Source organism: Lichenostomus cassidix, chromosome 18 (genome assembly GCF_008360975.1).
Source record: "Lichenostomus cassidix isolate B80296 chromosome 18, HeHo_3.0, whole genome shotgun sequence".
NCBI lineage: Eukaryota > Metazoa > Chordata > Aves > Passeriformes > Meliphagidae > Lichenostomus > Lichenostomus cassidix.
In genome coordinates, this window is record NC_139498.1 from 9,097,756 (window position 1) to 9,110,594 (window position 12,839).

The following is a 12,839-nucleotide window of genomic DNA, read 5'->3' on the forward strand; positions in this document are numbered from 1 at the left end:
TCTTTATTTTTTTTAGAAAGCAAAAGAGGGATGATTTGTGATAAACCATTCTTCTCCCTAGAACTCCAGAGGTCAATCAATAAATGTGATTGTCAGGTTAACAACCACAGATTCTCTGTCCTTGTGAGATCTCCCCTGGAATACTGCATCCAGATCTGAGACTCTCAGCACACAAAGGATGTGGCCCTGTTGGAGTGAGTCCAGAAGAGGCCATGAAGATGTTCTGAGGGCTGGAGCTCCTCTGCTTTGGAGACAGGCTGGGGCAGCTGGGGGTGTTCAGTCTGGAGAAGAGAAGGCTCTGGGGAGACCTCATGGTGACCTTCTGGTACTTGAAGGGGGGGTTATAAAAAAACACAGAGAGAAGCTTTTTATATTGGCAAATAGTGACAGGACAAAGAGGTACAGTGATAAACTAAGAGAATAGATTTAGATTAGATGTTAGGAACACATCCTTTCCTCAGAGGTTGGTGAGGCACTGTCACAGGTTGCCAGAGAGGTTTTGGCTGCTCCATCCCTCAGGGTTCAAGTCTTGGAGCCTTGAACTTGGGTGGGGATTGGATGGGGCTTGGACCAGCCTGGTCAAGTGGAAGGTGCACAGGAGTGGAACAAGGTGAGGCTTAAGGCTCCTTCCAACCCAAACCACTCAGTGGTTCTGTGATTCTATGAACACATAATGTCTCTGCAGGAAATGTAAAATAGATGTAAATGGAAAAAGATGAAGATCACCTGTCTTAAGTTGGAATGATCCTGAAATGGCTAGGAAAGAGGCAGATCTGTCTTGCAGACACCAAGGGTGGAAAGCAGCCTGCAGCCCCTGGCAGCACAGGATGCCAGCCTGGTCTGTTTTCCAGCACTCAGCTGCCTGCAGCAGATCTGGGTGATGAACTGACTCCCCAGCCAGCTTGCTCAGAGACCTTTTCCTGACACATTCATACATCATTCATATTGCTGAACTGGGATTACTGTGATTATTTCCAGTGGCAGTTTCTTTATGATACCTTTTGCTTGGTTTTGGAGACCTATTGTTATGGAATTTACACAAATGTTTTGATATGTAAAGTTACTTGAAGGCAAATCACAAGAAATAGAGACATGATGAACAACTGCAAGGCAAAAGTAGTGTTGGTTTTTTGTGCAGTTGGATTGATACTGTACTCAGAGCTTTTCTGTGGCTGCCCAGGCTGTTGGGCTAGATAGGTCAGGCATGTGGATCACACTGTGCATGCTATATTTACTCTGGCAGTACCTCTGTCACAAGGCCATACATAGCCATTCTCATTCAGGGCAAGCAGCTTCAACAATCAGTGCTCTATGAAATTGCTAATGGATCCTAATTAAACCTGTAATGCAAAGATTTACTAAAATACAATAGAATGATCTATCTGTGTCTGGAGTCTTCATAGCCATAGTAAGTGATTGTATTTTCTTTATCTTTTAGAACAGAAAAGACTTCTATTGTGAGTTTTAGCTGAACTTTGGATTAAAAGCTTTTTCTTAATAATAGCTATGTAATTAAAAGTTCAATGTTTGTTTAAGCCTATGTTTTGCCTCATGGCATAATAGAATTTACATACATAAATATATACATATATACATGTATATTCTATAATGGTCTTGCCAACATATAGTAATTTTGCATAAAAGGAATCCAGATTTGCCTAGACCATACAAAGATGAGGAAAACAAAGAAACAATACTACTCTGTTTATTAAAAAACAATATTATAGCATTGATAGGAAAACAAACCTTCCTACTACTTCCAGTTGCTGCTTTGGCATGCTGATCACTGGATTTTCTATATATGAATGCTTTTTTTTTTATATATAAGAATAGTTGAAAAATAATGGATGTGTTTTATGATTACTGTACTCTCATGTGGTCCTTTGTTCCCCACAGACATGGGTTTTTTTGCTGTACTTGCTCTACCATTGCTTCTTTTAGGGATCAGTGGAATTATTTATATTTACCAGTCAGTCAGATGGCTATTGTCCAAGTCAGCGGTGCAGAACAAGGTAGTGGTGATCACGGATGCCATCTCTGGACTAGGCAAGGGTGAGTTGTCTCATTTCTTCTAAGTGTCAGAGAACAGAAACAGCCTGAGAGTGACCCTTTGTGTGACAGAACCTGCACACTTTGCCTTGTATGTATTCATAAAGGGCTGGATGAAGCAGAAGTTAATAAATATATTCATAAACAAATCTTATCATTTTTAAATTTGTATCTTTAAGCTCAGCTACAGGAACTGCAGCTAAACTTGTAGAAACTGCAGAGCTTTGTATTTATTTAATTCAATAGAATGAGAGGTTTTATGAGAACACTGAGTGCTATTTTTAGCATGTTGCTACTATGAGATCCTATCACCCAGGCTGTCAGTGCAGGGTAGTTGCATATAAACAGTGTCATCTTACTCTTTGCATGTTCATTTGCAGCCCTTAGAGACTTCAACAGTTCCTGCTTCCCCTCTGTCTGTGTTTGTGTCTCTTTCCCCTCTATCACCCCTATTACTCCTCTTCCCTTGACATCCTCCAGTATTTCCAACTGGGCTGCCTAGTTGTGTGCAATGGTGACTTCAGAGGACAAGGAAAGGGTGTGCAGTAATTTATCTGTTTCAATAGCTGATTGCCTGGGTGGCAATCTATAGTCCAGAGGGGATCACAAGGATGACCAGAGGGCTCTGCTATGGACACAGGCTGACAGAGTGGGGCTGTTCATCTCAGGGAAGTGAAGGCTCTGGCAAGACCCTAGAGCCACTTGCAGTGCCTAAAGGGGCTGCAGGAGAGCTGGAGAGGGACTTGGGACAAGGGGTGGAGTGAGAGGACACGGGGAATGGCTTCAAACTGCCAGAGGGCAGGGATAGATGGGATGTTGAGAAGACATTCTTCCCTGTGAGGGTTTGAGGCCCTGGCACAAGATGCCCAGAGAAGATGTGGCTGCCCCTGGATCCCTGGAAGTGTCCAAGGGTAGGTTGGATGGTGCTTGGAGCAATCTGGTCTAGTGGAAGGTGTCACTGCCCATGGCAGGGGGATGTAACTGGCTAGTCTGTAAGGTCCCTTTCAACCCAAACCAATCTGTGACTTTATGAGTCTGTGATATACTCTTGGGTCCTATTTCCTGCCTACATGGTGCTGTTGATTAAAGGTCCTGAGTCATATATTGCTTATGTGTAGTCCTGCTCCAGGAATGTCTTGAGAGGCAGTAGATTCAAGTGCTTGCTGAGGCAAACATAGCTCAAGGTTGTATTTTGGCATTTTTACTGAAGACTTGCTGTCTGTTAAAAACTTTGCACTCCCAAGCAGACAACAGACAGGGAAAGGGAATGCTCCTGCAGAATTATTCCTTAGCAGAACAGAGCACAGGCATGAAACAGAAATGCAAACTATGTTAGCAAGGAGTGCTCTTCATCAGAAACTGTTAGGACAAGGTATGAAACATCCTGGCCTCCACATCCCACCTGGTCTTTCCCACTACCTGACACAGTTCAGTTTCACTTGAAGATAATAATGTATTTTCTGGGATTATTGTTGTGGCTTGGAATTGGTATTCCCCAGTTTGGTGTTCACTGAAACACCATGTGCTGTTTGCTTACTTCCTCCATGCTGCACAGGAGAATTGGAGGCACAAAAGGTAAAGAAGACAGGCTGATTTATGAACATTTTACTAGAAACAGTGAGACAGGAAAATGAACAATAACCACAGCAATACTAATAACATCATGTGCAAGGCAGGTGAATTCTCACCACGTGGAACTGGTGGTACCCAACCTCTCAGCCTGGCAAACTGGAAAGATGCAGATGGTACAAAACTGAGAAGAGCTGTTGATTCCCTCAATGGCAGGGAGGCCCTGCAGGTAGCCCTGGACAGATTAGAGCACTGGGCAATCACCTACCATGTGAATTTCAACAATTTCAGTCTTCCATGGAGATTGGGTGTATTGTAGAATTATATGATGTCTGAGTTTCTAGACAAAAATCTCACTTGGAACAGAAATATCACCAGTGCTAGGTTTGTTTGGCTGTGGCTTCAAGCCAAATTTTGGAATCCTCCAAGAATAAAATAAATTTATTGAACATTTCTCCAGCTGTTTTTCTCCAGCACTGCATGACTCCTGGGGAATATTTTCCTATCTTCACTTTCCTTATTAAGCTTTCTTCATTTTTTTTCCCTTTTCCCTCTGTGACTAGCTGTTCCCTGTCTCTTGAGGCTAGAAAGGCAATTTTGTGTGTGTGGTGCCCCCACACACCTTTTCATATAGATGAAACATGAGGTAACTCAAAGCATTTTATTATCCTAAATATATCTATGACCAGTATCCCATAGGTTAACACCAGCATGTTATTTGCAGGTTTGAATGATGCCAAATAATGCAGAATTAACTGTGCAGTCCACTCGTGAATATGGGATGGCTCTTCATTCAAAGCTTTAAAATACCAGCTGTGTGGCCAGCTGCTGTCTATGTGGGCTCTAAGGAAACAGCCAAATTCTCTTCCTACATGCCAGAATTTCTGGACTAAAGACAACATTCATTGAAGTTAAAAAAGAGAAACAAATCTATGATGATTGAAGATGTTTTCAATGGTTTATGATTGTTATTGAAACCTAGTTCCTGTTTCTTCTGAGTGCTATAACTCAGAAAAGTACAGGGAAATTATAGATGGGAACATCATTGGTTTCCCTTTTTCACCTTTATTGCAGTTCACATAGTAGTCTTTTTTGGTTTTTTTTCACAAGATTGCCTCAACTGTTGTTTATAGGCAAAATACTGCTATAATTGTTCTGGCAAATAATCTTTTGGACATTGAATTAAAAATCCTTCTATGATACAAAAAATGGAAAAAAGAAAATGAAAGACATTAATAAAATTACTGTTGTAAATAATGAAAAAAGATTGCTTAAATAAAAGCTTCCAGCTGCACAGGTTTGCAAAGCTACAAGAGTGGATCCATAAATACTTCCATACAGATATTAAGAGTCTAACATGATCATTTAAGAAATCTAAAATGGGTAGATAACTGGATAACTGGATTTCCTGTGGATGTTGAAATCTGAGGAAAATGTTTCTTGAAGGACAGCAAGTCATAGCACTGTTGCCCATTCAACAAAGGCCATGGAGCAAAGACAACAGGCTGGCAAGGCATTGTAAGACCATATTCCTTTTCTTCCCATGCTGACTATAGTTGTCATATAGATTTGATTAGGGTCCAAACATGAGAGCTCCAAGGCTGAGAGCTTTTTGAAGAAAGAGCACACAAAACCAACCCACTGTCAATTAATTCTCTGGCTGCACCTAAACAGACCTCTGGTTTGGGACACAATGAGCACATCACCAGCTGCATCCTCAGACCTGTCTGCAAGAAGTGATCTATTCTGAGAATAAAACAACAGGCAATTGTGAGCTTTTCCTGGGCAGGAGGACAGCCTTGGCAGATTCCTGACTGAGCATCACTGTTTCAGTCCAGCTGAGCTAGAATATGCATCTGTAGCAGCCTAAAACTGCCAGAGGGATAAAACTAACAATGAATTCCTCAAGGATGCCCAGGAGGTATCTACACTTCGTGTTTTTAAATATATTTCTGTGGCCAAACAGGCAGGATGGTGAGGAACATATTCTCTGTCAACACCACCTAGAGAAGAAAATAGAGCAGACACAAGTTGTCAAGGTGCTGCAGCCTTGTGTTTCATAATTTGGCTTGAGTTGGTCACACAGCCCCTGCACTAATGAGTTGGTTACAGTCCTGTGTCCAGTGCTGAGAGGGGAGGATGGCTAACAGTGATGGATAAGTGGGATGATGGGAGGATGGCTAACGCTGATTGCCAGTTTCTACTGCTATTTGAGTCCTTACTTTCAGAAAAGGACAATCATAGTTCACTTGTGTAAAAAAGGAGAAGAAATCTCCTCTGAGAACTATCTTAAATTGGGGTAAACCCCTACCTTAGAATATGTCTGAATGAATAAAGTGCAGTGCCAGCCCAGCAAAAAGTTTTTTCCCAGAAACTTTTTGTGTTTTTATCAGGAAGGCTTCAGCGAATGGAGCTGAACAAGCTGGTCCCTGATGCCTTTGCTGACTATTGGGAAGGTTTAGTACTCAGTAGATAAATGTCTTGGGATGGATTACCTCTGGAGGGAAGGGTCTGTAGCAGAAAGGGTGATTCTCTCATGGGTGCCTCACCAGTGGGCTGGTTTAAGTGAGTTTGCTGTATTTATTTTTTCAAAGTTGCACGTGAGTTCTGTGTTGCCAGGAGTTTCATGAGGGTAGCACACAGAGCTAGCTAGTGTTACTGTTTACTGGGGTTGGCTAGTTTTTTATAGTGCTGCAGACAAGAAGGTTTGCAAAAGATGCAGTTTGTATGTAGCCACCTCAGGCGTGTATTTTTTAAAATATTTTTATATGTTTTATTTGTAGCAAGTGTGTCTGAAGGATATACAGAAAAATTTTCTAACTCAATCTCATCATCCATTAACTGACATAGTGTTATTTTCTTATTTAATTTTTAATAAATCCCATTACTAAACAGTGGCATTGTGCTGTACCATGTATGCATTATACCATCACATTAAATTTATTTCTCACCTATGTACTATCATAATTCAATACTTCCTTTTTTTCCTCATACATGTATATTATTTGAAAATTAAGGAATTTTAAAGCATGGATTCAACATCATTAGCAAAACCATCATCCCATTTCAAGCAAAATAAACAAACCCAGTTTGTCATTATTGTAATAATTTCTTTCGAATGTATTTCTCTTCTAGAATGTTCTCGTGTGTTTCACACAGGAGGAGCAAGGCTTGTGTTGTGTGGCAGGACATGGGAAAAGTTAGAAGCCTTGTATGATGCCTTAATCAGTGTGACAGACCCCAGTACGGTATGTATTCACAGCCTGAGATAAACCGTGTTCAGGTTGAAATTGTTTAAAAACAATGTATTTTAGATCCAGTAAAACAATGTACAAAACCATGACTCACTGTCAGTGGTGCATCAGGTAATACACCAAACACAGTCCAGAGAAACAGAGAAAAAACCCCTCTGTGATGCCAAAATGCTGCTCTCTTGAGCTAATGCAAGGCAATTCCTGTAAAGCATCTGAGTGCTCCTGCATTCTGAACAAACCACCCAGCTAGAAATCCTCAGCAGAGGAATTTGCCTGATAATTTGAATGAAAGGGATCCAAATGCTTCGTTTAACAACAGGAAATGCCATCAGTCTTTTGTATAATTAGTGCACTCAAGGAGTGGGAGATGGGTCTAAAGATCAAACTAATTTTGAATTTCTCCACTATTTTGGGTAAAGTCCCAGGTAGAAGGGATTGGGAGTAAAAAAATAACAGTCTTTTTCTCCTGGCCACTGTCAGGTGTTTCTTGAGGCTGGTGGGAAAGCTATCCTTCTGTGACCAACATACAGTTGGCTAATTCCAGGGTGTTCCTGAAGGCATCAGATCAATTTTACAGCCATTGCTCATCAGACCAACAAATATTTGTGGTTTTTTTTGCAGTGAGCTTCATTCATCTGCATAAATAACCACAAAAGTAGTGTGTTCATGTTAGCCTGCACAGATTCAACTTTGCAAAATTATTAAGTATGACTAAAGGTTCTGCATTACATTAACTAGTACAGTAAGAGAAAAACTTCCAAGTAATACAGTAAGAGAAAAACTTTCAAGTTCGTTCCTCTGTCCCATAGCTGATAAAATCTTTTTGCAGAAATCATACAAATGTAAGCTCCATTTGGATAACTTATAGCAAAACAAGCCAATCCTACCTTCCATCTGGCCCCATGTATATGTAGTTTATCTATCAAAGCACTGTACACTAGTTTCTGTTGTCAGCAAAGGGTTGTTCCCAGAAAGATCATGACCTGAACTGGTAAGAGTCACCCTTGTGGCTATTTTCTGTCTCCACTGATTACAAGAGAGACTAAACTCACTAGAGGCTAATCCAGCTTACCCTCCCCATGGTGTTCTGCTTCATCTGAAGTTCAGAGTCTGTGAATACCCATTAGCACAGAATCACAGAATGGATTGGACTGGGAGGGATGTTAAACACCACCCAGTGCCACCCCCTGCCAGGGGAAGGAACACCTTCCACTATCCCAGGTTGCTCCAAGCCCCATCCAGCCTGGTCTTGGACACTGCCAGGGATCCAGGGGCAGCCACAGCTTCTCTGGGCACCCTGTGCCAGGGCTTCACCACCCTCACAGGGAAGGATTTTTCCCATTATCCCATCCATCTCTGCCATCTGGCACTGAAGCCATTCCCTGTGTCCTCTCACTCCATCCCTTGTCCAAAGCCCCTCTCCAGATTTCTTGGAGCCCTTTAGGCACTGGAAGGAGCACTAAGGTCCCCCAGAGCCCCCTGAACAGCCCCAGCTCTCATTGCTGAACTGTCTTCTTTCTAGGGTGAGTTAATATAAAAATCTTAAGTTTATGTGAGAATGATGCAAACACTTCAAGTGTCAAGGCGAATTCATTTACAAGACAAGTAAATAGAAATGCAGTTTGTATATGACAAGTACCATTGAAATGAGTCTTTTGTTTATTAGACATATGCCCCAAAGCTCATCCTTCTGGATATCTCAGACATAAGCTGCATTCGAGATGTAGCTAAGGAAATCCTGAATTGCTATGGCTGTGTGGATATACTGATCAACAATGCAAGTATGAAGGTGAAAGGAGCAGTGCAGAGCATTTCATTGGAACTTGACAAAAAGATAATGGACGCCAACTATTTTGGACCTATAACATTAACCAAAGGTATTTTAATTTTTTTTCCCTCTTTTGCTGTTTCCACTTGAAGCATATTGACAATTAAATGGGTTAATACTGCAACCAGCTCTGCATGTAGAATTCAGGTGAAGTCTGGAAGACACTGTATTTCCAGCTATTGGATTTTATGATACTCTTGCTTGCAGTATTGAGACACCCTGCATTGAAGTTGTGCTATTTACACTTCATCTGTCACTCCTTTTCACTGAATACACTCAGCTCTTTTACTTATGTGGCTCTCTCTTGTATTTCTCTTTTTGCAGCCATCCTTCCTAACATGATCTCAAGAAGAACTGGCCAAATTGTTCTCATTAATAGCATCCAAGGCAAAATAGGAATCCCATTTCGTGCAGCTTGTAAGTTATACTTAGCAAAAACACACATTCTAATGCATAACTTGTGAGTAGTCCATGACACTCCTAATAGGTTATTAAAAGTGCTAATTTGCATCCAAATTCAGTATTATGACAGTATTTGGCTGAAATTTTTTCAAAGTGGAACTCAATTAGAAATAGTTAAAATGCTGCCTTTGAAATGTAACTGCTGCCTAGGATACTTGAGAATAAGATGATATAAAATGTGACAGCAAATTTTATATGTATATAAATATAGATTGTATAGGTAAAATTTGTATCTAATCTATACTTGTGCATATTGGTAGAAACCATCATGAAGAATAGTGTGTAAATATAAAATATGAGTTGATAAGAGCTATTGCTTTGCCAAGGAAGCCCTTAATGTACATAGGTGTGGCAGTTTAGAAGGAGATGTAGTAATTGCTTTCTGCTTGGCTTTCCAGAAAATTTTCAAGAAGGTCTTTCACTCAAAGCTCCTAAGGAAACAAGGCTGTTCTGAGTGATGGTGGAAGGTCTTTGCATTAATAAAATAGTAATTAGTGGACAGAAAATATAGGAGAGATGTAAATAGACATTTTAAACTTGGGACAGATGTAAAGAGACATTTTTAACTTGACTGAAAGTCAAAGTGAATGATGGACTCTGAATTAAAAAGTCTGCAAGACCTCAGAATTGTGACTTATGAAAACAAATTACAGTGACAGAAGCTGTAAGGAAAGCAGAAGAGAAAATAAATTAAAATGTCTTTATGGTTTTGTAAATTTATGGATAAATCTGTGCAGTGCCCTCATCTTGTACATTGTGTGCTATTCTGGTCTCCCAGCTCAAAAGAAAATTAACAACTACAAAAAAGGCTCAAAAAGGAAACAACACATTGAAGTGACATCTGGAATACTTTCCATCTAGGATACAGACAATTGTGTCAAGATACATTTGATGTGTATAAAGCCATAAGAAGCAGAAAAGCCATCAGGGAGAGTTCTCACAATGCCCCTACCAATATTTATGTTCCATGAAATGAAGCCGCCAGAGGAAGGAATGTCAAAATGAACACATGGAGAAGCATCTCTCCATTCCCAGAGAGCACCTGCCATTGTCTAAATCTGCACAGGTTGATTTTCTCTGTACACTGAGTCAAATAAAAGGTGACTGAGTGCTTTGCAGCTCTGCTGCACTGAGCACACAGTTCTGTTTGTTGGTCAAGTTTCACATACCATCATCTTGCTTTCATAGTGTTCTCAATAAAAAGGCAGAAAAAGCAGATTAAAAAGTCTTGACATTCAGTTACTTTAAAATTTACTTTAACATTAAAAGTATCTCTGATTGCTTCTGCAGGGCAAAGTCCCAATTAGTTTACAAAGCATGAGGAGTACTGCACTCCAGCAGTGGAACTGTATTTCAGTGCATTTTCTGGATGTGTTACGAACTGCAGAAACAGAAGGTGTGAGGACTCATCTCAGGGACAATTCCATCCCCCAAAGACATTATTGAACTGTAGAGATAATAGAATTTTTATTCCCTAACCCAGGATGTACTATTTCTGACTGGGAAATGCAGACACATGCTGTTTGACAAGTCCAAGAGACTGCATGCACAGTTGTCCTGTAGAAATAATGTCACTGCTTGTTTTAAATTTGTCATAGGATAATTTCATTGGGTGAAATAATTTGCTGTTCTTTTGCCTTTTGGCTAATCAGTCCATGCTCATTTTCCCAAACACTGATGCTTTATTATACATCTGCCTCCATGCAATCATGTATCTAAACATGCATACATGTGTTTTTTCTTTTAGATGCTGCTTCCAAGCATGCTGCTGTAGGCTTTTTTGATTGTCTTAGAGCTGAAATGGAAGAATTTGATATTTCTGTCAGCACTGTGAATCCAACCTTCATCTGTTCTTACCATCGCCAGCCAGCACCAGGCAACTGGGAGGCATCGATTTGGAAATGTAAGTCTAGGTGGATGAAGATGAGGCACAAATAGCAGGATGCAGACTTTAAAAAAATTAACATTATTTATAATTAAATTATATTAATTAATATAAAATATCAATTTTATATTAATTTTTAAATATAATGATAAGTAGAATAAATAATAAATGCAATAAATGTACAAAAATAATATATAATAACTATATAATATATATTAAATAATAAATATAATAAATTATTATTATAATTATAATAAATAATTAGCCTATAATTATAATGGAAATGACAGAAAGGCTGAACAGGCATGAGGAGCAAAAGAAAAGAGATATTGGAGAGGTAATGTGAGCCTGCTGAAAAGAGAAGGAACATGGAGTGAGACATTAGGAGAAAATAAATACACCAGAGCATCAGGAATGGAGGTGGAGGAGAGCACGAAAGGTCCAAAGGGAACATTCCACTGCACTCAGGTTGCTCCTTCTCTTGGGGACTTTTTTACCTTCAAAACCCCAAAAGCCCTTGGTGACATACTGATAATGTGAAAGGGATGGGGAAGGGATTGAGAGTGTGCAGGAATTAAACAGACTGATGCACTAGCTGGGTATCTTTAAACACCATTCCCTCAGCGTGTCTGCCTGCCTGTCTGTCTGTCTGTCTGCAGCTCTCACTCCTGTGTTTGCAGTCTTTTTCAGGAAGGTGTCCTACGGGGTTCACCCCGTGGAGGTGGCAGAGGAGGTTCTGCGCACAGTCAGCAGGAGGAAGCAGGAGGTGCTGATGGCAAATCCGATCCCCAGGGCTGCAGTTTACATTCGAACCTTCTTCCCTGAGCTGTTTTTTGCCATTGTTGCCTCAGGGATTAGGGAAAAGCTGAAGACAGAAGAGGAAAATTGATTTTGTTCAGTGATTTTCCTTGCTTTTGACCTGAAAAAAATGTTTTCTGTTCTAAATGTCAGTGATTTCTGCCGCTTGCTTTGGAAATAATAAAGCTACTATCATTGACACACACACTCATCTCTGAAGCTTCTACTCTTTCAGTTTTAGGGAATATGGCAATATGCCATTGTTTGCATTACAATGGTATGGGAAAAGCTCTCCTAGGAACTCTGTCAGTGTACAAGACAGTGATTCCCAATCTAAATAGATAAATCAAAGTCTGGGGACATACAGGAACTTCCTGGAATAGCCTGTCAGTGTCAGAACTGCTGGGAACCTGCAGGAACAAAGGGATGGGGAAACAGGGATATGTGGGAGACAGAGGAGTAAAAATCAGTGAAAAACTGAGTTAGAGCCTCAGAGTACATCAGAGTCCATCAGAGTGTTCCTCAGGTGTGATTTTTGGAAGTTCTTGCAGGATATGCAAAAGGCAAGCCCAATAAGAGTTCATCTAGTTCAATATTCCCTCCACAACAGGACCCTGAAGTTCATGCTTAAAAGAGGGACTATTAGAATGGGAAATGTGCTAAAATTACTGCAAAGGAGATTTACAGGGACAGCATTTCCTGCTAAGAATAGTTAAGCACAAAGGATGAATTGCCACAGAAATTTTCAAATGCCTGTCTTCAGAAGCTTTAAAAAAGAGATTAATGAAACATCTGTAAAAAAGCAATGTGGCTTTAGTTTATCCTGCCTAGAAGAAAAGAAGGATTAAATGACCTTTTAAATGGGTCACACTTTTCTCTAATTCAGTGGGTTTTTCTCATCTTGAAGACAAGGTTTCTCCACTGGTATTTCAGTGGAGAAAATTTTTTTTTCCCTCTGGGGAAATCTACTATTTAATCTGAGGTTTTCTATTTC

At 40.2% G+C, this 12,839-nt stretch overlaps 1 protein-coding gene across 1 annotated transcript; it reads left to right on the forward strand.

Moving 5' to 3' along the window:
* Positions 1 to 1,250: 1,250 nt before the first annotated feature.
* DHRS7C (dehydrogenase/reductase 7C) lies at positions 1,251 to 12,050 on the forward strand. The gene is made up of 7 exons (XM_085077941.1): positions 1,251 to 1,408; positions 1,897 to 2,052; positions 6,754 to 6,866; positions 8,539 to 8,749; positions 9,025 to 9,117; positions 10,910 to 11,065; positions 11,728 to 12,050. The coding sequence occupies exons 2-7, from the start codon at positions 1,899 to 1,901 to the stop codon at positions 11,934 to 11,936; spliced, it is 936 nt and encodes a 311-aa protein (XP_084934067.1). The 5' UTR covers positions 1,251 to 1,408; positions 1,897 to 1,898; the 3' UTR covers positions 11,937 to 12,050.
* The last annotated feature ends 789 nt before the right edge of the window (positions 12,051 to 12,839 follow it).